The sequence below is a fragment of the Solanum verrucosum genome, unplaced genomic scaffold, assembly GCF_900185275.1.
Source record: "Solanum verrucosum unplaced genomic scaffold, falcon-dt-bn FXZP01000060.1, whole genome shotgun sequence".
Lineage (NCBI taxonomy): Eukaryota > Viridiplantae > Streptophyta > Magnoliopsida > Solanales > Solanaceae > Solanum > Solanum verrucosum.
Genome location: NW_026020129.1, coordinates 5677141 through 5703704, shown reverse-complemented (window position 1 = coordinate 5703704; position 26564 = coordinate 5677141). Strand labels below are relative to the sequence as shown.

The window sequence follows — 26564 nt, the reverse complement described above, 5'->3', positions numbered from 1 at the left end:
CAATCTGCTATTTCTTATACTTGTGTTTTTTCCAAAATTATGCTAGATTAGAAAATTTGTACCTCATATTTCTATTACTAACCAATAGGAAAAGCATTGAAGTTCATGATCAACTGAATCTGCCTCCAGCAAATTTCATTTTATCTTCGTTGCAAGTCTGAATCCCAACCCCACAAACAACGTACGGTGGAAGGTAGAACTCGAAAGAAATTCAACATACACCATTTGAACTTAGCCATAGATGTTACTTAAAACACGATTGCAAATCCACCACCAACTAGGTAAGAAAGGGGATGGCTACAGCCAGAAAAACTGCGCTAAACGCAAGGTAAACACGTTAAATACTTTCATGGACTATACCATTAAGTGCTTTAAATAACAACCACCCACAGAAAAAAGACTCCATCACTAATTTAAATTCAAACTAAGTTGATTGGAAAGCTGACAGCCCAAGCTTAGGTACCTAAGAGTCTATAACAGCAGTGGCACTACTGCATTATTAACAAACACATCCATCGTAGTCTACATACTAGTGAGTATTAATTACATGTCAGGAAGAGCTGAAAGGATTATGCTGATGTTTACCAGAATACCTGTACAGGACGATAGTGCTAGCAGCTTCCATGCATGTCTGTAATAACAACCGGCACCCTCAGACTAATTCCATGCTATGTAATGTTCTCTCCTGAATAAACAGTCACCTTCTCTAGCACAGCACACAAACTCAAGCAGATAACATCTGTTGTTTCACCTTTCTCAGCACCGGATGTGCTGCCCATGCTTTTCTTTATCAGAGAGCCTTCCTCCACCTCATCCCTCGGAATCAAATCATTCAGAGTCATCATGCTGTCACCAACTGACCTGAATTTCAGCACTCTTACTCCATCTTACACAAAATACAGTCACACATGACAGCACAAACCAAGTTGCTGGATGCAAACCCATAGTCCATTAAGCAACAAACTGGTGGTCCTTAACCGTTGTAATGGAGTTTCTGATTTTGTGAGCCTTGAGGCTGTTGAGGTTGGGAGCTTTGCATGTTCAATGGTTGGGTGTTGTAGTGCCCAAAAGGCTGAGAGTACAGTGGATTGAGTAAACTCTGAAGAAAAACAGAAACAAAATTGATATTGACATTAATTAGACTGATGAACTAACCAATAAAAAGGAACATTTTGCAACACCTGAAGTCCCCTAAATCCCAGTAGCTGGAGATTCACGTGATGTGCATACTTCATATCTGGAGGTCTTTCAATGATCTTGTTAACTACCAAGCAGAATTAATAATGCAGTAACCTGAGACTGAAGTGGATTTGCATTGGACATGCCAAAATGGTTTTGTGGACTGTCCTCTTGTGATGGATCGCTGTATCCAGCTTGTGTAAAGAGACCTTGGGATCCATGAGCCATGTAATCCTGCAGAGTAATCAAAATGATGACATAAGCATTAGACCCATGTAAACAGGAAGAAGAGAAACATCAGCAAAGAAAACCACATAAGATAACAGTTGTTCACCACCTATGAAGAGACTGTCGACCCTTCCATTTCCCCCCAACAGACCTAAAAGAGCAAGAAATGAAGGGGCCAAGGGGCCGGACAGCTTACCTGTGACATAAATTCATTTCCTGAACCAAAACGTGAGTATCCCAGCTTGTGAATTATGGTTCAAATAATTTCCTGGAAAACCAGCCTGTGCTCCCTGATTTACATAATCAACAGCATATCCGCTTTGAGAAGCCTGAATGGAAGTGAAACAAAGCTGAGTTAGTACTACTTAACAAAAAGGGAAAAAAGTGAACGTACAAATTAGATGGACAAGGGTGAGAACATCAAGATATTATACAAACTGCCAGCTAGAGAATGTGTACGACAGTACCTGTGTAAAGAAGTCAGTAACATGATATGGAACATGGGATCCCTGACTCTTGAAATCATCTCCCAAGAAGTCCTGATTAAAAAATTAAAGGATAAATGTGATACTTGGCGAAGCAAACAACAATGGTTAGCAAAATCGATTACCTGTGACATGCCACCCATTGAAAATCCATCGCGAAATGTCTGGCTTGGTCCTTGAATGGCCATCTATGATTTTTAAAATTATAAAAACATGCTTGCTACTAGAACAATAAGAATATGATAGAATAGTGAAAGAATTAACAGGTTTACTAACATTAGAAGCATATCCAGGCTGAGATAAAGGTCCTCCGCCAGATGGTTGAGTGTTTGGATTTTCAAGTGCAGAAAAGTTGAAGTTAGCCCCATGACTTCCAATAGGTTGCTGGGAGGCTTGCTGGTGAGAAAGATGGCTACCAATCGGAGCATTGGCATTCCCACGCCCGGCACCGAAATCCCGGCTACCTGGATGTGGAACATGAGGTACAGCTCCAACAGGCCCGTGTATAGCACCACGAGCAGGAATTGCATACGGTTGGGGAGGGCCGCCATGGTAAGGGGAGATGGGAACTCGAGGCATTGGATAACCAGAAGAATAGACACCGGGTCTGTGAGTACCATTGGATGGACCAGGTGCCATGTAAGAACCTATTAAAAAGATAAAAAGTTCAAAACCTGAGCCATAAGACAGGACTAGATGTATGAACACACTGTAATTTGGAACATAACACATGCTTTCACTTTCCGGCGCTAATTCAAGAAAACTTGGCAGGGAAAGGAGGTAGCTTGGATTCTAACAACCTTATCATATGATGAAACCTGCTCAGCGTGGAGTCATCAACACCAAACAACTGCTTTCTACCCAATTATGAGGACCATTATGATGTATAATTTTTGGAGCACCTACAGGATTCCCATTACGAGTAGGTACTTTTTTAGAAAATCACATTCTTATCTGAATCATCTACTTTGTCTATGCTTGTATACGGGTTTATCCCCAATTGCGTCAATATGGTACCTTATTTTTTTTTTTTGGGGGGGGGGGGGGGGTCATCATCTCAAAAGAAATTCCACAAATAGCTATTTTACAGGAAACATGCATGACTAATGAGATCCATATGGAAATAGTCACATCCATATCAATACATTTCCTACTATACAGATCAAAGCTACTGAATTATGAGTGTAAAGTAAGCCAATAGGAGAAAAATTAAAATCCAACATACCCCTAGAGCGACTACTTCGCCTGTCAGCATTGGGGTTTGATGAGGCAGGAGGTCCATAATTATCACTGGGAACAATTCCAGGTCCACCACTAAAGAAAAGCCTGCGGTCATTGTAGATCTGCAAAACCAATGATACGAAAGATCAACACCACATCAGAACCACAATATGATACATTCTGCTGAGGCACAAACATCAAACTTAGAAAGAACATATAAAAACATATAAGTACCTTCTTTGGCTTCTGAAACTGAACCATGCTTTGCTTTAAGTTATTTAAATGACCTTCTACCAAGCATTCATGCTCCTGATTGACAAACATGTAAAAGTTTGAGCATCTCGAGGCGTAATAAACAAGAAGAGATATTGAAGTGATTCCAAGAGTTTAAAGCAATAATGATGTAGTCAGACAAACTCAACAATACAACCCCCTCTTCCAAAGAGGATTGGCCCAAAAATAACACGCAATGAGCAAAATGTCAAAAATTTCCAGTTCAACAACACCTTAGTTTAGAATAATCATGAAATGCAGAATATTAGGTAATAAGCATTTTAAAAATCAGCATTACAATAGAAAAATAAGAAAGAAAAAGTTACCTTAAGCATTTTCTTTCAGAACTATTTAAGAAATTACCTTGTAGTGTGTCAGCAAGCCATTCCAGAGAGGCTGCTTGCTCAACACTTTAGGATTTCCTAGGATAACGATTCCATAACGAGCACGTGTAAGAGCAACATTAAGCCTGCGAGGATCATTCAGAAACCCAATGCCCTGAAATGAATAACAAGTAAACTATAAGTTCAACAGTTATTTATAAGGCACTGGCAATATGGGACGTTTCGCACAACATGCTTTTTTTTTGTTTTACACAACTTTATGGCCAGAACAACCAACAAAGTATAAGAAACCCAGTCTACCTCTTGTACCCCCAAATAAAAAAGGGGTGAAAAACTAGCCTTTTAACACTTTAAAAAAGATGGAATGCAAAAAATCAAAGGTTATGATGCATACATGCCGTGGAAAGAGCGGGAAAGAAAGGAGCAAACATCACATGAAGATTACTGTGAGAAATATATGAAAAGAATATTATTGAAATTGTGTTTTAATTATTACATAGAGAACCCTATTTATAGACACTATGATACAATTCCTTACCAATTAGGAGACTATAAGTTATTCCTATTCTGTGTAGGATTGTGTATACCTATTCTATTCTAACACTCCCCCTCAAGCTGGTGCATACAAATTATATGTACCTAGCTTGTTACAAATGTAATTAATACGAGGACCGATGAGGGACTTGGTGAAGATATATGCAAGTTGATCATTTGACTTCACAAATTTGGTAACAATATCTCTTGAGAGTATCTTTTCTCTGACAAAGTGACAATCAATCTCAATGTGCTTAGTCCTCTCATGAAACACTGGATTTGATGCGATATGAAGGGCCGCTTAATTATCACACACAAGTTCCATATGACCGTTTCTCCAAACTTCAGTTCTCCAAGCAACTGTTTGATCCAAACTAGCTCACAAGTTGCTAATGCCATTGCTCGATATTCTGCTTCCGCACTGGATCGAGCAACCACACTTTGTTTCTTACTCTTCCATGACACCAAATTACCTCCTACTAAAACACAATATCCGGATGTAGAACGCCTATCAAAGGGTGATCCTGCCCAATCAACGTCTGTATATCTGGTGATATGCTCATGGCCTTGATCCTCGAAGAGTAGTCCTTTACCAGGAGCTGACTTTATGTATCGCAGAATACGAACAATTGCATCCCAATGACTATCACAAGGAGAAGTCATAAACCGACTTACAACACTCACAGGAAAAGAGATGTCTGGTCTAGTCACCGTGAGATAATTCAACTTTCCAACCAACCGTCGTCCGTCTATACCTTTCAGGATTACTGAGTTGCTCCCCTTGTCAAGGAAGGAGTTTAACATTCGGATCCATAGGAGTGTCAATGAGTTTACATCCCATCATTCTTGTCTCCTCAAGAATGTCTAAAGCATACTTGCGTTGAGAAATAACAATACCTGATCTAGACTGAGCAACCTCAACACCTAGAAAATACTTCAGTCTGCCGAGGTCTTTAATTTGGAAATGCTGAAAGAGATACTACTTCAAATTAGCGATACCAACTTGATCATTGCCGGAGAAAACGATATCATCAACGTAAACAACCAAATAGATACACAGATTTGGTGTTGAATGCCGATAAAACACAGAGTGATCAGCTCCACTACGAGTCATATTAAAATCCTGAATTACTGTGCTGAACTTCCCAAACCAAGGTCGAGGAGACTGTTTCAAACCATAGAGTGACCGACGCAATCGACATACAAGGCTACTAGACTCCCCTGAGTAACAAAACCAAGTGGTTGGTCAATATAAACTTCTTCCTCAAGATCACCATGCAGAAAAACATTCTTAATGTCCAACTGATGAAGAGGCCAATGACGAACGGTAGCCATAGATAGAAAAAGACGGACATATGCTATTTTGGCCACAGGAGCGAAAGTGTCACTATAATCTAGCCCAAAAATCTTAGTATACCCTTTGGCAAAAAGGCGAGCCTTAAGCCGATCGACTTGACCATCAGGACCAATTTTGACCACATAAACCCAACGACAACCAGCAATAAACTTACATCTAGGAAGGGGGACAAGCTCCCAAGTACCACTCGAATGTAAAGCAGACATCTCATCAATCATAGCCTGCCTCCATTCAGAATGAGAAAGTGTTTCTCCTGTAGTCTTAGGGATGGAAATAGAGGACAAAGATAATACAAATGCATAATGGGGTGAAGATAAACGATGGTAACTCAAGAAAGTATAATGTGGATTAGTATTTCGAGTAGATCGTATACCTTTTTGAAGTGTAATCAATTGGCTAGCAGGAGGCAAGGCCGCAGTAGGAGCAGGGTCCGGCGCATAACATGAATCATTTGAGACTATTGCTGGATGTGGACGTTGATGATAAGTTAGGAGTGGTGGCACGACAACTGAAGATGGATAAGTAACTGTAGGTCCCTCAAAAGTCGATACAGGCAAGACTTGAGGTATGGGTAAGACCTTAGAGACATCAGGATGATTAGAAGATGTGTAGTAAGGTTGAGATTCAAAGAATGTTACATCGACAGACATAAGATATCGGCAGAGATCATGTGAATAGTAACGATACCCTTTTTGAACTCGAGAGTAACCAAGAAAGACACATTAAAGAGCACGAGGGGATAATTTATCTTTTCCTGGGGCTAAGTTATGAACAAAACATGTGCTCCCAAATACACAAGGAGGGATAGAATAGAGATGTAACTGAGGATACATTATGGAATGTGGAATCTGATTCAACATAGAAGATGAGGGCATTCTATTAATTAAATAACAAGATGAAAGGACTGCATCCCCCAAAAACGCAACGGAACATGGGATTCAATGAGGAGAGTGCGAGCAGTCTCAATGAGATGCCTATTCTTTCTTTCTGCTACACCATTTTGCTGGGGAGTGTATGGACAAGATGTTTGGTGAATAATTCCTTGGTGAGACATAAACTCTGAAACTGGGATGATAAGTACTAAGGCATTATCACTACGAAAAGTACGAATAGAAACACCAAACTGATTTTGTATTTCAACAAAGAAACTTTTAAATATAGAAAATAACTCAGAATGATCTTTCATTAAGAAATCCCAAGTGCATCTCGAATAATAATCAATGAAACTAACAAAATAACGAAATCCTAAAGTGGAACTAACTCTACTAGGACCCAAAATATCAGAATGAACTAATGAAAAAATAGACTCTGAACGACCCTCAATACCACGTGAAAATATGGCACGAGTGTGTTTCCCAAGTTGACATGACTCACAATCTAATTTAGATAAACTAGGCACCATCTGTTGCAGTTTGGATAGACTCGGATGTCCCAAACGTTTGTGAATGAGGTCCAGAGGATCTGTAACAGAGCATGCTGCGAAGGAATTTGAAGAGGTAAGCTAGTAAAGGCCATGCGATTCATGTCCTGTGCTAATCATCTGTCCCGTATTGCGGTCCTGCATAAGAAAAGAATCAGCAAAAAAGGTTATGCTACAATGTAGGGCACGTGTCAAACGACTAACAGATGCCAGATTAAAATAAGAACCAGGGACATAAAGAACAGAGTCTAGAGTGACAGAAGAAAGGGGTGTGGCTTTTCCAACCCCTTTTGGTTTTGTTTGGATCCCATTGGCCAAAGTAATAGCAGGAAGAGATTGTGAATAAACAATATCTGATAGAAGTGATTTGTTACCAGAAATATGATCAGAAGCGCCTGAGTCCATGACCCATGATCCATGAGTATGAGACTGTGAAACACAAGCAAAAGAATTACCCGCAACAACAACATTATGTTGAACAACCGAAGCTACTTGTGGAGACATTTGCTTACTTGCTCGCTATTGAAGGAACTCATCATATTTTGATTGAGCAATATGAGCATTATGGGATGGTCGATCAGGCGGAGCACCAAATGCTTCTTGTGGAGATGTCTGCTTACTTGCACGATTATGAAGGAACTCATTATATTCCTTTAGAACAACAGGATCATAACTGGGTGGTGGACCATGCAAATTATGACATATGTCACGAGTGTGTCCAAACTTATGACAATAACTACACTTGGACCCAGGTTTTCTAAGATTGATATGTTCGTTTTTCTATTGTTTGAGATGCGAGAGCAGATGAGTCAATAGTCGATGAAACTGCTTTGTGGCTGGAAGGCGCGGCAAGAAGAAGTAGATGAGAGAATAATACATCAACCGTAGGAATTATAGGGCTAGCTAAAATCTGATCGCGCACTGAATCATGGTCAGTATGAAGTCCAGCAAGTGTAAAAACTAGAAACAATGTATTTCTGTGGTTTTGTTGTTTTTGCACGTCCGTAGTGACTGACATCAATGTATCAAATTCCTCCATGACTGCCTGTACTTGTCCCAAGTAGGTGGACGTATCTGATTCTTGTTTCTTTAAGTTGGTCATACGAGATATCACATCATAAAATCGAGATATGTCATTAGTGTATAAAGCACAAGCCTTTTCCCAAACTGAATAACATGTTTGGAATGGACGGAACAAAGGCATCAACTTGGAATCAATAAATCGCCATAGGAGATTACATAACTGAGCATCAACCTTCTCTCATTGTGCGTTGACTTTTGCATCTTCTCCACTAGCCTTTACCTTTTCGTCTACCACACAAGCAATGCTCGTTAAGTGATCTTGGACACCTTGACCCTTGCACCACAACTCAATCGAGGAAGCCCAAGCCAAATAGTTTGAGCTTCCCATTAACGGTTCTGAAGTGATCATAAGGCTTGAACTTCCAATTCCTATATTCTTGGAGCCAAAAGTATTAATCCTGAAAGACATGTTGTGAAATTAGAATATGTAGGATTTTTTTTGTCAGAATTTGGAAAATAGGGTTGTTATCGAAAAGGTAGATCTGATCGCCAAATATTGATCGGAATGAGGAAAAAGATATATGGGCACCCTCGGAATGAAGAGGCGACCCCACTGGAAAAAGAAAAAATGGCCGGAAAAGACGAACCTGACAAGCTCGCTGGAGAATTTACCAGCGGCGCATGAGGGCGCGTGTGGCAGTTGTTTTCGGTGAGGTTGACTGGGCTTTGCTCGCTGGAGATTTCTACACCTAGTGGTGATGTTGATTTTCGAAAAATAGTGACGAAAAAATTAATTACTCGGACAGCCACTTAGGTTACCGAAAAAACTGCAAAAACATTTTTTTCTCACAATTGCTCTGATACCATGTTAAATTAGGTTTTGGGCCTAACTCACACTCAAAAGCTAGCTCAAAGGGAGGAGGATTGCCCAAACCTTCCACCCATCTCATTAACCACCGATGTGGAACTTTTGTCATTCTTTAACACCCCACCTCATGCCAGTGCTTAGCATCTGGTGCGTGGGCAATTTGTATTTTGGGGGCCCCAACATCGGGTGAGACGGGCCCTACTCTGATACCACGTGAGAATTATATGAAAAGAATATTATTGAAATTGTGTTTCAATTATTACATAGAGAACCCTATTTATAGACACTGATACAATTCCTTACCAATTAGGAGACTATAAACTATTCCTATTTTGTGTAGGATTGTGTATACCTATTCTATTCTAACAATTACAAACTATCAGCACACTAAACCACATTGGTATCATATTAACATGAACAACAAGTGAAAACAGATAATTCTGGATATCTATACCAACCTGATGTTCATTGCTCCTGACACAAGACAAGATGATATAATCTTTTCTCTTCCTTGAAATGAATTTGCACTTGCAACCTGGTGATAGAAATTACCTAGTTAATTGGAAGAATTTAAGAGAATCGTAAGTAGCCCCTCTATTCACAGGTTACCTCAATTTCCTTGTAAAGTTGCTGCCTTAAAGCACCATTTCTAGACATATAATTTACAATATATGCTCGTTGACCCTCATATGGTGTTATAACTCCAATCTGGCAAATAAGATACAAACATAGTTGTATACGAATGAATTATTCAACTCCTAGGCACTTTGATTGCTGAGAAAAGAAAATGATAGTACCGGAAAGAAAACTTATTTGCCACTATGCATTTGGAAGTAGGTAAGTGTGAGTACAGGTTTTTAAACTTAAAAATAGAAAACCTTTCTTCAAATTAAGTCTTGCCAATTTTTAAGGATTGTGGTTTCTCTTAAATATATGCTTGAAAATGATTATTCCATCTTAAAGTTTTACTTTGCAGAAATTTTGTACCAACTTCCTCAGCATCGAAATGACAAGTTAAAAATCTAAACAACCACATACCTGACTAGGGACTACACTTTTGAGGAACGTAGTCACTAGCTTCTCAACGCTAGCAGCTTCAGTTCTATTTAGATAGGAAGTTCCACTAGAACTGATCTCCTCTTGTCCCATCTATAGAGATTAACAACTGTGTATGACTTTATATAGCCAGAAAATGGGAATACACAAAATAGAAAGTGAAAAAGAAATCATTAGCGTATATGGCTATATCTCTACAACACATAATCCTTAGTATCTCATAGCCATAGCAGAAATATCTAAAGATAATCAAGGAAGAACAGAAACAAAATATATACATCTTTTCACTCTAGGAAGGACATCAGGAAATCAACTAGATAAATTGGGAATACCCGGACAATAATTATTTTTATAAAATTGAGCATACCTGGACATAAAAGAACATGGGACGGTTTGACACATGCCAAGGAAAATCAATGCCTAATGATTGTCTCTCGTTGATGGTTACACCATTTTGAAGTGTACCTTTGTAAAAACTATTTGACGGGAACTTTTACAGTGCAGGATGCATACGGTATTGTACCTAATATTGAATTTCAATGGACATGAGAACCAACATTATATATCAATTGAGCAAATATAAAGGGAAAAACAGAGAAGGTACAAACATTTAACAGTAAAGAGGAGTCTGAACAACATAGACAATAATCAATAAGTTAATGATAGACAATCATGAAAGGAATGGAAGCAGAGTATCTACGACTGTACTTTGTCGGGCAAATTAAAAGGGCAAGAATGGCATGCACAGAAACTCAACAACTGACATCTAAATTTAAGCAGGATAGGGACTTGCTAATCCCTCAACAACTGACATCTAAATTTAAGCAGGATAGGGACTTGCTAATCCCTCTACACAATTTGGTATGAAGCATGGGAATATCATACTTAAAACTAGAAATCTTTTGTCCTAGAGCCTTGGTGGACAGAGAACTCTGGTACCTGTTGCTTGCGGGAGGTGACAGGTATCCCGTGAAATTAGTCGAGGTGCGGGCAAGCTGTCCCCGACACCACGGTTATCAATATATATATATATATATATATTTAATCCTCCTCATATTGAAGAAAAAAGATAGTGGGACACTGAAGAAGTTTTGAATATTTGTGTCCATAAACACCCCACCCAGAAAAAAGGTAAGAAGAAATAACGGTCTACATAAAACACATGAGCGCTTCAAATCTTTATATCAATTGCATGAGGAACAAGAGAAAACACTGGATCTCATAATTCAATCCAACCTCATAAATCCCAGAAAAGTTTATGCATAAAAAAAACCTCCCAGAAAATCACCTGCAAGGCTGCAACCTGATTGGCTTCACACCCAGCAGTACAAGACGTTCAAACAGGGATTGAGCAAGTCCAGCCCGTGCAGCTTTCTTGCACATAATGACAGGTCCAAGCTGGCAGTGATCACCAACGAGGACAATCTAGCACATACATTACAATAAGTATCTTCTATATGTATAGCCATACCTCAATATGAAATAAATAGCAGCAGTTACCTTCTTTGCTCCAAAAACCAAAGGAATAAGGCATTCAGGTTCACCTGCTTGAGTGGACTCATCAATGAGCACCTACAATAAGGTTGCATAGCAGAGATGTTGAAACCATCAAGGAAACATCCAAATGAATGAAAAAGCACACACACAAAAAACTAAATGGATAAGAAAGTGAGAAAAGAGCTAAAAATCCTCAACATCTTTACTTATGAGGCAAACCAACCTGACGGAATCTAAAATTTGCCAATCTAGGATCTCCAGCACCAACACAGGTGCATAAATTAAATGAATTTGGAAAATGTGCACACATTTACCAATGCTGCAAACAGGTGATCGTGTATTTACATAGAAAACCAAAGTCTTCAAGCTAACAAGTCCAATTGGAACACCAATATCCATAAAGCATAAACAAACTAGAAGGGAACACCAACCTTGTTCATCCTTCAGTTGCTGTAACTTGTAAAGTTCACTCTTCTCGGATGTGTCAAGATGACGAACCTACATGGACAATGAGTTGAAGAATGGATGGAGAGAAAAGAATATAAAAGGTTCTGAAAGAAAACTTATACGTAAGTGTGTGATAATTCACAAAAGAACTAACCTGATAGTGAAGGGTTAAATGCTCAACAGGAGAACTGACAGCTTCTCTCGACTTAGCACAGAGCCTTACAACCTGGGAGAAAATAATTCATAAGAAAAGAGCTGAAGAATCCAACATTTGATGACGTTTCTATTCATTTTCCGTGACTCCTATGTTCTCAATACTTTTGATTTCTCTTTCTTTTTCCTTTACTTGTGTGGTTATATAACAATCAACAAGGCGCCTTCATGTTATGGAAAAGTACTCCTGACCAATCAACATATAGAAAGGGGGTAGCGGAGGGGAAAAAGGAATATGTGATGTCAAAAAGACAAGGAAGAATAGTTCAAATTTCAATAGGCTACTTCCATTATACAACAACAAAGAAACATGTGTTGATAACCAAGCAAAAATAATGACTGAATGTTATTTTTCTGGAACTAGTAGTGAGTATTTTATTTTTGATGCATAATCTTAGAATCTTCTATACAAAAAAAAATAGTGAATGAGAAATTGTTAGAATAGTTCAATGAAAGCTATCCAGCAGAGGGAGATCCACACAAATGCTGCTCCTCACCTTCAGTCCAGTAGCACTTATTTTCTCTGCTAATTGGTCCACAGCCACATTACTGGGTGCACAGACCAAAACCTGATGAAAAATTGTCAAAGAAATAGTAGAGAATACGCTTAGAATCAAGGGGTTACACTAAACAATGAAGACAGGTCAACTTGTAAAACAATTAACTTACCTGACCCTGGCCTTGCTTGGCCATATGATACACAATGGCAGCGGAGGTAACATTTTTTCCCGTACCAAGCGGACCTTGAATTAAACTGACGGGCTTTTGGAGAACACTTTTTACAGCAAAAACCTAGAAAAATGCACATGTACTATAAGACAATATTATTCCTCTATAAGAGACCTTGTTAAGAAAAAGAAGCTCTCAGACACAATAATCGACGAATGGTCTAAATCAGCAGGACCCCCCTCTCTTACGTCCTCCGTTGATCATTCTGATCACCGGATTTCATTTCTCTTTTCTTTTCTTTCCCACTGTCCTTGCAGGCGAGTTTCAAATGAAAGATAGTATTTACTTTTCAGTTGGATTCAAGTCCTACGACATCACAAGAACACCTGGTACGACGGGAGCATGGTACGACTGGACGAAAAGAAATAGAAAATCTATTACGAGAATGACTTTTAATGAGAAGTCAATGGAATGGATCGTGCAGATTTTACGGGAGGCATCAATGACAAGGGGGAATATGGTGAAGTGATGGAAGAAAAAAGATGGGTTCTCAGAAGTTTTTTGTTCGAGGAACTACAATAAATATTGGTCGCTACATCAATTTAATAAATGTAAAAGGCAGGAAGAGAGAAGTTATCATCATTCCTGAATTAAATTTTAACTCAGGGTGGTTGAGCTTTGCGGAAAAGGTTGGAAGATTCGTTAATAGTCGTAGAAAGTTAATGAATGGGGCCAATCACAGGCTGGTGAGCAGAGACATTCCATATGCTACAGTGCTAAGGAGCATTAAATGGGCTAATAAAGATTCTAAGCTTGTTGAAAAAAAGAAGGCAGCTCTACAAGGGGATACAATCTTTATCAACGAGGATCCAGATGAGTACAGTGAAGTGCTAAAGAGAAGTTTGGTGGGTGCATTTGAACCTAGAGCCGGAGAGACAGTGACCCTGTCAGAAATCAGGGGATGGGCTAATCGACTGTGGAAACAAACACACAGCTTGAACATCTACGAAATGGGCAATGACTTCTTTCTATTTTCAGTTTGCACTTAGGGTCACAGTAGAGCAAGTGATTGAAGGAGATTGAGAGTGGAGGAATAATCCAGTTATCCTCCAATGGTGGAATCCAACAATAGGTACGAGATGCGGAAGGATTAAAAAAAATTCAACTTGGGTAAAAATTGTAGGGTTGCCTTTGCATTTTTGGGATCAGAAAATTTTCAAGGTCATCGGAGATTTCTGCGGGGGGTGGGTAGAGACGGAAGAGGAAACCCAATTGAGGAATCATCTCAAATGGGCAAGAATCAGAATCAAAGGAGATGGAGCAGACATACCCAAAGAAGTGACCATCGACGGGGGCGGAATATGCTACACGATGCAAATTTGGGCAGAATCGCCGGTAAAAGTATTTGCCGTAGAAGACCTGAACTCCGAGATCAGTACCCAGCGGTCACGAGGTGGAAAACCACTGGGTAAAGGTGAGGCTCCTCTGCAAAGTCAAAAAGTAACTGCTACAGCTGGTAGAGCACGTGTTGTGTCAGAGGCATGTGGGCAGTCCTCCAAGTCAAACGAAATAGTAGGCCGGGGCGAGCCCAACTCAAAACAAAGCCCAATTCTAAGATTGGGGCCAGAACAAAATAAAGAGGGGGGCCTGGTCAATAAAAAGTTTGACCTGACAAGTGATAATAAGGGGGAATTTCTAGAAAGGTTAAGTGGCATCAAGGAATTAGCGATGCAGTTCTTACATGCTTACAACAAATGGGAAACCTCGAGTATGGTGGAAAACACCGACATCTCAGCTAAAAATAGAGAGTCAGTAAACAAGACGAAAGAGGCTGTTGAACTACTACGCAACAAAGCAAAGGGGATTGATCATTCTAAGGATTTTGGGGAGATTTCAGGGGTACAAGAACTAGTGGAAGGAGGCATGCAAATTCAACAGATTCACGATGCGGAGCCGGTTTCCATACAAAACCCTGGCTACCATACAGACAGCGAGATTGAAGCATTTAGTTGGATAAAGTCACATATTTTGTAGCTCAGTAAAACTTATGGAGTGGCATTCGAAGGTTTCAGGGAAGAAACACATGCATTACTATTGAAGCTCGATGAAAGAAAGAGTGATGGAAAAGAAAGGGGCAAACAGTGCAGTGTCAACACCTCGTCAAAGAGGAATTGGCAAGAATGAGTTGAAGAACTTACAGTCAGATCTGAACGAGGAGGTCAAAGGTGCAAGGAACAGAGGGAGAGTCCTATCACTAACTCTTAAATGAAAGTAAATATTTTATCATGGAACGTCAGAGGGATTAACAAGATTTCAGCAAGGAATCTGGTTAAAAGCTCTTTTCTAAAATTGAGAGCTGATGTTTATTACCTTCAGGAGACAAAAATCAATAAAGATGTAGAGGGGTTAGCCAAACAATTGTGGTCTAGTAGATGGATGAAATGTGGGTATTCTGAAGCTGATGGTAGTAGTGGGGGGATACTAATTATGTGGGACTCAAGAGTATGGATGGGTAGTTGTGTGGAGGAAGGCAAATACTCAATCACTTACAAATTTGAAGCTGTCCACGATGGTTTTTGTTGGTTTCTTACTGGCGTATATGCTCCACACACCAGAGCTGAGAAACTGGAGTGCTGGGAAGAAATTGCAGCAGTTAGGGAGCTATGTGGAGGCCCCTAGGTCACCTGTGGGGACTTCAACACTGTCAGAACAATGGCAGAAATGAGAGGATGCAGAAGAATAACCAATGTAATGGCTGATTTCTCGAGTTGGATAGAGGATATGGAGTTACATGACCCTCATCTAAATGGTGGGACCTTTACCTGGTACAGAGGGGTTGGCCACGACAGTGCTGCGAGACTGGACAAATTTCTCTATTCAATTAAGTGGGAAGTACAATTCAGAAATATAAGGCAACAAATTATGCCTAAAGTTATATCTGATCACAATCCAATTATGCTATAATGTGGTGACTGGGAACAGAGGAAGGCATACTTCAAATTTGAGAACTGGTGGCTTAATGTAGAAAGTTTCAAAGATCTAGTCCAGAACTGGTGGAATGGTTTTGTTGTGGAAGGATGCCCATATTTCAAATTCAGTATGAAGCTAAAGATGCTAAAACAAAAACTTAAAGATTGAAGCAATGTAACTTTCGGGGAACTTAACAATAAGAAGAACAACTTGTTAAGTGAGCTAGCTGAGATGGATCTGATCCAGAATGATAGGGTGCTGACCGAGGATGAGATGATGATTAGAGCAACAGTTCTAGTCGAGTTAGAAGAATTAGCGAAGAATACCAAGTTATTTCAAAGAGTAGCAACAGTTCATAGGAGGTGCAACACCATCGACAGGCTGATTATCAATGGGGAGGAGAATAAAGATCCAAAAGAAATCAAAGATCAAATAACAGAGTTCTACAAACAGCTATACACTGAATCAGAAAGTTGGAGGCCATCATTTGTGATGACAAATTGCCCAAGAATAAGCCTAGAGGAGCAGGAATGGATGCAGAGACCATTTTCAGAAGAGGAAGTGGTACACATTCTCAAATTGTGCGATGGAGACAAAGCCCCTGGTCCAGATGGTTTTACTATGCTTTTTTTCAAGGAGAGTTGGGGGATCATAAAGAGCGATGCGATGCAAACAATCCACAATTTCCATCAGAATGAAGTGTTTGAAAGATCCTTGAATGCCACTTTTGTGGTATTAATCCCCAAAAAGCTCGGAGCTGCGGAACTCAAGGATTTTAGGCCAATAAGTTTGATTGGTGGAATGTACAAAATCATCGCTAAGCTTATCACCGAGAGGATGAAAACAGTGATGGGGAGACTGATTGATGAGCACCAAATGACTTTTTTGAAGGACAGACAAATAATAGATGCCTCTTTATTGGCAAATGAGTTGGTGGACTCCAGGGAAAAACAAATGATACCAGGTATCCTATGCAAATTGGATAAAGAGAAGGCATATGATCATGTCAACTTGAACTACCTCTGGAAAGTTCTGAGTGAAATGGGGTTTGGGAGGAAATGGGTGAATTGGATCAAGTTTTGCGTGTCAACAGTGAAGTTCTCAATCATTATAAATGGGAGTCCTGAAGGTTTTTTCAATCACAAAGGGGATTGAGACAAGGAGATACCATGTCTCTTTTCTTATTTCTCCTAGCAATGGAGGGACTCAACTACATGGTCAGAAAGGCTAATGAAATGAGGTGGATAAGAGGTTTTGGTGCACACACAAACAGAGCCAATAATATAGAGGTCACACACCTTCTCTATGCGGACGACTCTTTAGTGTTTTGTGGTGCAGAAGTGTTGCAAATTAGACATTTGAGGGCAATACTAACCATTTTTGAAGGCATATCAGGACTACATGTGAACTGGCAGAAGAGTTGTTTGTTCCCAGTTAATCAAGTAAATGACATGCAAGGCCTTGCCGACAACCTGGGCTGCCAAGTAGCTTCTCTTCCCACCAAATACCTGGGGATGCCCTTGGGCACCAAGAACAAAAAATTGGAAGTATGGAGTGAAGTTCTGGAGAGAAGTGAAATGAAACTGACAAGGTGGAAGAGTCAATATATATCCTTGGGAGGTAGATTGACTCTCATAAAATCAGTTCTGGATGCACTTCTGACTTATATGCTAAGTCTTTTCCCACTACCAAAAAGTATTGGAAAGAAACTCAACAAGCTGAGAAGGGTCTTCCTCTGGCAAGGAAATAAAGAAAAGCAAGGATACAACCTGGTTAAATGGGAAGAGGTGACAATGAGCAAAGCACAAGGAGGTCTGGGCATTAAGAAATTGAGTACTCAGAACACCAGCCTGCTGCAAAAATGGTTGTGGAGATTCTGTTGTGAAGATATGGCATTATGGAGGAGGTTTATTGCAGAGAAATATGGCCTACAAAGCAACTGGATAACTGAAAAGGTGAATGACACTTTTGGGTGCTCTGTATGGAAAACCATCAGGAGAATGTGGCCTGATTTCAGTGCAAAGGTGACCTTCAGAGTGGGGAATGGTTTGAAGACCAGTTTCTGGAACGAGACCTGGTTAGGTGACGTAAATCTGAGGATACTTTTTCCCGATCTGTACATTATCAGTCTACAGCAGAATGACACTATAACGCAAATGTGGACCCCTCAAGGTTGGGACCTTATGTTCAAAATGACTCTAAATGATTGGGAGGTTGGAAGAGTAGCAGACCTACTGCATGCTTTAAACTTGTTTCCAGGCACTGTCACAGAGCCGGACAAACCAGTTTGGAGACTGCATAGCAGAGGGGTTTTTACAGTTAAATAATGCTATTGGGAGAGGAATACTAATCATCTCCTGACAACAGTTTGGCCTTGGAAATTAATCTGGAAAATTAAGGTTCCTTTAAAAGTTGCATGTTTCACTTGGTTGGTAATTAGAAGAGCTTGTCTCACCCATGAAGTGCTACAAAGAAGAGGTATACAGATCTGTTCAAAGTGCTACATGTGCGGACAGAAGGCTGAAGTAAATGGTCATTTGTTTCTGCATTGCAAAATAGCTACAGATCTGTGGAACATGTTCGTTTGTATACTCGGGGTTAACTGGACAATGCCCAGAACCACTTTTGAGGTCCTAACACACCGGCAAGGAATCGGAAAGAGAGGATCAAAAGAAGATTGGTGGAAAAATATCCCTGCTTGCATATGGTGGACACTATGGAAGGAAAGGAATGGGAGATGTTTTGAAGGAAAGGTTAGCAGCCCAGAGGAGATCAAGATGAAATGCCTTAGTCTTTTGTATTTTTGGTGTAAGCAAAATTTAGTGGGGGAAGTAGATAGCCTTGTGGAGTTTAAAAGCCAATCGTAAAGTTAGTTTTGTCTTTTTGGATTTGAGTATGATGGCACCCCCTGGGGGTTTGTAAATCCCACCTCATCGATTTTGATGAGGTCTTTTGTGTGAATACAAAGTTACCTATTTTTAAAAAAAAACAATATTATTCCTCTTATTCATTTCTATCCATCAAAGATGTGATGGGGTGACCATTTTTCCCCCTTCTCTTTTTGGGGGTTGGAGCAAGCAGATTTGAGGCACCACTCTCAGGCTAATAAACTAACAGCTGAGCGGAGGGAAAACTTTGTGAGCAGAGTGACCAAACAAGACTACCAACAAATTGGATGCAGGTGGTGACATTCATGATGCAAGCAACTAAATAATAATTAGTAAGAATCCAAAGTCAGCTAACATAACTATCATAACATGTGTAGCTCTCTAGATGCACAAGTGTGCACGTGTATAAATCCCATAACTTCTATTCCTAAGGTGTGCACTTGCAACTATGAACTTGCCCCCAAATACATATTAAAAATATTCCTAAAAAACGGGTAGGAGCAAGATAGATACTGAAACTTGATAGACAACTCTTCTGTTAGAGAAACGAGCTAAAACTTCAGAGAAAGACAGAACCGCCAACCTGAGAAGCGTTAAGCTCTGGAAGACCAGGAGCACCAAAACAGCGAGGAACTGTATTCCGAACCATTTGCATCTCAACTTCGTGACCTAGCAGGTGATGGTAAATATACCTACATAGTAGAATCAATGAATCAAACACAAGTATCCTAATAAAAAAGTTATAATCTGGTTGACACAAGCAAGCAAAATTATCTGCTAAAGGTCATCAAGTATGAAAAACTACAGCTATATCATATACTTCAAAGTTCCCTCGTGACACCAAGACTGGACAGCAAAGCAAAGTGAATTATCTATCACATTCAGCAACAGCAAAGTAAAGCAGGAATAGTGAATTCTTGCTACATAAATGCCTCCAAGAATCACAATATGTCAACACTTGGAAGAAAGTCAGAAAGCAATATGAGATGTGTATAAGCAAGATGTAGAAGTACAAATTTAAAGCAAAATAACGCAAACAAGAGGGAGAAGGACATGTATCATTTTCTTTAAACTTCTTTTAGTAAATTCAGACATTCTCACTCACCCACTAACACTTGTCTCATCCACAGCAAAAGTTTTCATTGCAGTCTGCATCCTGTCAAAGCTCGTACTCTTCCAAACAAAGTCAACACTCAGCCCATGGGTCACATCAACCGGAACTCCCTGCAAGACAGGAATGTTGCAAATGAATTAAGAACACAAATGGCAATGTAACTTTTATGTTAGTTGGGGGTAGGGGACAAGAAAGAGTATAGGAAGTCCTAACTAATGTACCTGACTGGCACGAAGCTCAAGGGCAACCTCTTCTTGAGCAGTTAATTTTATCTGAAAATGGAACAAATAATTCACCAATCTTGGTCAAAAAGCCAGCTAAAACACACCTATACTAGATGTCGAAGAATACATTTCTCCTTCTAAGTCATCTTGTATGTGTTTTACGGGTGTTTACAGCTGAAGGAGGCTCCATAGTTTTTCCCTTCTAAATAGGGTGAGAGATCAAGGTCCATACCACATGCCCCACTGATTGCCATGTTGGATGAGCTGCATCCCCTGAATAACGCAGTCGTATCTCATCACCAGGTACTAGTCGTAACTCATTGTCTTCCTAAAAGAACAACACCCTATGTTCAGTCCAGATGAGTGAAGACACAAAAGAAATCCCACTTCAAGAAAGAATTGGCTATGACAACAATGTAACAACACAAGAATTTCAAGCTTGATGAGAGGCATTGGAGGCAACTTTTATGAGGATGATAATATACCTTCAGGAAAACAAAATATGCTACCTACTTCTTGTTGAGACCTATATCCCATCGAACAGTGAGGTTATCTTTACTTTGAGACTCTTTCATCATCTACCAAATAGAAATAAAATCTTGTTATGTCAAGCAGTACGAAAATTCAAAATAAAACATTACAAAACGGAGAAACGATGCTATCAGTAAAACTTTTTGAGGTCTCATACAACATTACCAGTTTCACAAAAAAAAGGACACTGTTTTTTTTTTTTATAAAAGGGTAACTTGTATTCACACCAAAAAATTCATCATCCAAAAAATGATGAATTGGAAACTTACATCCCACATAGGGTATTCTTTATAGAAAAAAAAAAGATGCTATCATTAGGTAGTTGACAAGGATAGAACACATAAGAGGAAACAATGTCTTAGATTGATTGACTACATAATTCAATCATAAAAGAAAGAATAAATATCGCATAATTTAAAGATTAGAAACATTTAGGAGCAAAAATAAGGTTACTAATGACTTAAGACTATTTGATAGACCCTCACTCTACTGAAATGCAATTCTAATGGTACTACGTCACCCAAAAGAAAAGGAACCACTACACTATCCAAAAGAAAAACCTACAAAGGAAAATGATCCACTAAAGGAAAGCAAACGACATTTTTGGATGGAACAAAATGCCAAGAAAAAAAAAAACATAATGCACTCAAAATTCAGCAAGGAAAATATCTAATGGCTGACATACCTTATCATAGTCAGCTTCAAGCTTGATCAGCGGTGCAAATATGTTTTGATACTACATAGAAGGATAAAACCAAACTTAATTAACATGTCACCCAGAGAAGTAATTCATGAATACAATCCAGGGCAATTTTATGGAGCATTTATTAGACAACAAAAGCTAAACAATATAGGATAGCAAAATCAAAGACACCTGATAGGCATCTTCATACTTCAAGCCAACAGGCTGAGGTTCATCATCCACACCTGGCTTCTCAAGATCTTCCAGGTTAGCATCAGCATTTGTCTTCCACAATTCTTCAATTTTATTTATTTGTTGAGCACTGATTTGTCGTGCCCGCAACTGTTCTTGCTCTGATGGAACCTAAAGCGGGCAATAGGTTACATAAACAGGAGAGGAGCAAAACTCAGAAAGCACCATAAGAGGAATCAAGAAAGAGTATCCCAAACCTTAACCAGCCACTACAAGAAACACCTATCATCGATAAGGGGGCACCACTGACTCAAATCCCAATTCATATCCTTCAGCGCATTAACATTTAAACATGGTTCCCTGCAGAGGAGAACAACGACACTCTCTGTCTTGGCAGAGATGAAACCAAGAAGAAAGACGTTTCGACATCCACAGTTGTAGCACTCTAGAATTGTTTCTCCCAGTAGACTATCTTTATGAAGACAAACCTCCTTGTGTTTCGCTCGGACCTAAGGTGAATGTAGTGGATTAAATTCAGTAATTTCTAAATGCCTTGCTTCTAGAGTGAGAATGAAAGATGTACCAACTACAGGAAAAACCAAGATACAACTAGCAAATAGATGTAGCTCATAACCTATTTTTGTCAATGCATAAATATTTCCCACTGTTTACTATAGTAACAAGATTCAAAATGTTAGCACACCACGCTTACATGAATATGTGTCCAATTTATAGGTGAACTCACATCTAATGGACATTGAGCATGTAAAAGAGAGAGATCAAATAGAGTACATTAACTCCTTTAATAAATCAGCAAAAGGTACTGCCTTCGCTCTTTATTTATTTTAATAAGTAGATAATGCCTTCGCTTTTCTGCTTTGATAAAATACAAAGATCAGTTCAATTTTCCCTCTACATCTAAGAAAGTAGACTTGCAAAAGAAATAACGTCTTCAAAAAACTGACAAGAACCTAGTAATCAGAACAAGAAAAAAAGGGACACAACAAAATTATAGGCCCTGATATTAGCATGTTGATTATCAATCACCATGTCCAAGAGAAAGAACTGAACATGGGAAAAGACCTCATAGATAACAATAGAGTATCCGAAAGTGAAAGAAAACATTTTAAGAGGCACAAAGGATTCTTCGATAAGCTCAGTTCCTTAAATTAAACGACTAATACTAGATCATTTTAATCAAACTAGTTGGAGTTGGTTGTACAAATCCTCCACATTCTTTTAAAAAAAATTAAGGGGTCGTTTGGTAGAGTGTATAAGTCACAATACCTCATTACAAGCAAAATCATATAATGTGATTGAGAGCAACAATATACTCACAAGTTTAAAGTTTCCATTTCAAAAACACACTATTCTAGCCATAGGTCCACACTACTATTACTCACAATTCTTTTTGAAAAGTAAAGTAACTATCATTTCACAATTCACACTACCTAAAACATCACACAACATAGAGAAAGTAGGTTGTCAATTGTACCAAAGCATCTGGTCCTTCTTTTGGCCCATTTTCATAATCACAAGTATTTGACAAAACACAGAAAAAACTAAGCATACATACAAAGTGATTAACAATATGAGAACCTGAAGTATTCCCTCTCGAATTACAGAACCATTTGCGGCAAGATGGGACGTTACACCTAACCACACAAGCAGGATTCGTCACTCTGCAGTACTTACAAGCATGTTCAACCGCAAAATCTCCATTTCCATACTCAAAACTCTCATCATCACCAGTCTCTTCAAAATTCAACCCGTTCATTCCTGCCGCCAATGCATCCACTGCCACCACCGCCGCCTTATTATTACATATCTTACTACTACTACTACTCCGTCCACAATCACCACCACGTGATTTACCTGACACTTGAGAAGCATCAGACGACAACTGCGGACGATCAGGAGCTTCAGAGACTAAGAAATCAGACGGTGTAGGCCAAGCAGATGATCTAATTGGCTGTGAAAGCTCATGAAACTCAGGATAATCAAATTCTTCTCCCTATGTGTTGAATTCCAAAAATGTGTACGCATCGTTACCCGTGTCCGGTTGTGACGCTGTGTCGTACAAACTGTTCCCCTGAGAATCTATTTTCGGTGATGACAGTACTCGTTAATCACATACGAATTCAGCGTCAGCGTTAGGGTTAGGGTTTAGGAATTTGAATGCGAGGAAGAAGAAGGAAACAAATTACGTTTTTGTTTGAGATTTGTTGGAGAGAGTTAAGGATTTACAGTGTATAGAGATTGAGGGAGATCGAAGAAAAATAGAGATAATACAGAAATGTTAAATGTATAGGTGAGTGTGTTGTTATTTTTTTCATGAAGACATCATGAGAGGGGGGAGGTGAAGTAACGACGGGGAGGTCACGTGAGATAAGACTTGATGCTCTGTGTGATTGGGTGATTTTCGTTTGGTCTCGTGACTATGGGCACGCGAGTCAAGGGTGGCGCGTTGAGTTGTTCTTTTTTTTTGGATATAACAAATCTCTTCGTAGGAGTGGAGGTCGCGTATTAGGATAGAAGGTTAATAGGGTTAGAGTGTCGTCTTGCTTTGCGAAATTTGAGGCTTGTAAATGTTTGTTATAGTACTAGTTGTATTGTTGTAGTTTTGGTTCTATGTTGTTTATTATGTTTTGATTATCACATTATTATGTTATTGTTTGTTTCTTGTAGACTTTATAATGCTCTTCTTATTAACTGGTATGCTTTCTTCATTGATTTTTTTCTTTTACTTGAATTTGATGCACTTGAGTCATCGATATTTGAAAGACTTGATGCTCTGTGTGATTGGGTGATTTTCGTTTGGTCTCGTGACTATGGGCACGTGAGTCAAGGGTGGTGCGTTAAATTGTTCTTTTTTCTGGATATAACAAATGCCTCCGTAGGAGTGAAGGTCGCGTATTAGGATAAAAGGTTAATAGAGTTAGAGTATCGTCTTGCTTTGCGAAATTTGAGGCTTGTAAATGTTTGTTATAGTACTAGTTGTATTCTTGTAGTTTTTGTCCTATAATGTTTATTTTATTTTTTTTAATTAAATACTTTGGACTAGTGATCCGTTTATTTCTCTTCATCAAGAAGTCATACAAACAATTAGAAAAAAACCCAAAATAAGAAATGTTCAACTAGCCCATATTAGGAAATTTAAGACTAGATAAGTACTAGTCTTCCCCTAAAATAGGATTTCCAGATTAGAGCTTCCCATAAATTCCAATCCTACTCTCCATTGCTCCCATGTTTCTTGCTCCCTTCTCCTTGTCGTAGCTCATTATCTTCCTCTGGGTTATTAATGTGCTCCATCTGTGGTTGTGGAAGTGTTGTATCATCTAACAAAGGTATTTGCTTTTTGATGTTGTTCCACCTCCAACTAACTAAACTAGCAACTAACTTCATCTTTTTTGCAGATGTGAAATTCGGTGGAGGTGTTTGTAGTTCAAGATGAACTTTTTGCGGGGATTTAACCATCACACTCCTCCTGAAGGCTTTGAACGACATGCTGGATCGAGTCTGCACTTTCAGTGATTTATCGATTTGAATTTTCTCTTTTTTCTGGTCTTTTTTTGTGAGTTGAGATAGCTTTAGGCTAGAAAGCTTCAATACAGCTAGATCGGCTCTTAGAAAACAAAACTTTGATCTGTACATATTATCGTTGTGTATTTTTGCTTTGTAACTACACTTAGCTTAGCTTGTTGGGTTAATCCTCCTTGTTTTAATTCTCAATGACATAATTTGTTGTTTGTCTATGTTAATGATCCGTCTACCTTTGCTTGGTAGATTGTAGAAACTTCTTACTTGTATCTTCTTTGCTTGATCTAGGGCCATATTTGCTAGATAGTTTGCGAACTGATTAGCTTCCCGAAATATATGCCTTATTTGAACTTGTTTCATTGATATATTCCGTTGTATGTCCTCTATATTTTTCACTTGTGACCGAGGCACTTTCCACTGCTTTAGAAGCATGTGTTTGAGTGTCAATGAATCCGTTTTCAGTATAATTTTATGAAATTTATGAGTATCACAGAACTGTATCGCTTTCAATACTTCTATAATTTCAGCCTCCATATTTATTGCATCCCCTATGATTTGGGCTTCTGCATATATTATATCTCCCCTGTTGTATCTTATGCTAAAGCCATATGAACTTTGTCCAGGATTTCCTTTACATGCACCATCTGTATTACATTTCACCCATCATACTGCTGGTTTTTCCCAGTACACTATTCTAAAGTATAGTGTTGGCTTGCAAATACTAAGAGTGGTAAGTATCTCTATCCAATCCTGAGATCCTCGTCTAACTCAAGGATATTTTACTTTTATTAGCATTTGGACCGTGTGTTGAAATTGCCCCAATATTCTAGCATATGTCATCTCTTTTTCATGTTTTCTAGCATTCATCTTTTTCCATAACTCCCACAAAATAATTGTTGGTATTGCCTTGAGGCTTTGTTCTCCTTACACTGTCCTGGCCTGTCCCACCAAATAGTAATAAGTTGTTGAAGGTGTATTCTTTCGATGCTAATACCTGCACATGAAACAATGTGCTTCCATAATTTTTGAGCTATGGGAATTGTTAGAAAAAAGAGTTGCATTGTTTCCTCCTCTCCCACATTACAACAGTAACATTTGGATGCCACATGTACTCGCATTCTTTTAAGAACATCATCTATGGGAATTCGCCTTCGCCATACCCTAAAAAAAAAAAAGAGATTTTAAATGGTAGCCCCTTGATCCATATATTATTCATCCATTCATTCTCTTCTCTTTTCTGCCTTATTAACTGAAAAGTTGATCTAACAGTGAAGTCTCCTTGACTATTCTCTATCCACCATGCCTTGTCTAATTCCTCCATGTTCATATCAGGACTAATAGTCTCCAGAATGTATTCCATAATTTCCTGAGATAATAATTGACTTAGTCTTAATGTGTCTCATTGCCCAGTATGGATCATTTCTTTAACTAACACTTCCTCTTCTACACCTATTGGTTTTGTGTAATATAGAGCACCTTGCTTAGTCCAGTTGTCCAGCCAGAAACTAGCAGTACCTTCCTTCTGTTGCCACCATATTTCATGCTCCACATCTTCTCTGATTGTTACCATTTTCCTCCAAACATGTGAGATACCTCTGTTTTGAGCCAT

General features: G+C 39.0%; 1 protein-coding gene across 1 annotated transcript; it reads right to left on the bottom strand.

Moving 5' to 3' along the window:
• Positions 1-397: 397 nt before the first annotated feature.
• LOC125826676 (regulator of nonsense transcripts 1 homolog) lies at positions 398-26564 on the bottom strand. The gene is given in 32 exon segments (XM_049506032.1): positions 398-1099; positions 1294-1413; positions 1604-1645; positions 1647-1736; positions 1875-1946; positions 2018-2080; positions 2169-2539; positions 3118-3235; positions 3348-3422; positions 3750-3884; positions 9391-9437; positions 9440-9467; positions 9542-9640; positions 9971-10081; positions 10356-10513; positions 11287-11413; positions 11489-11560; positions 11709-11804; positions 11900-11983; positions 12087-12158; positions 12643-12714; positions 12815-12937; positions 19256-19364; positions 19778-19896; positions 20008-20058; positions 20243-20338; positions 20496-20588; positions 21227-21277; positions 21416-21586; positions 21673-21924; positions 22992-23515; positions 26432-26564. Coding segments are annotated over 32 exon segments (3900 nt in total). The 3' UTR covers positions 398-973.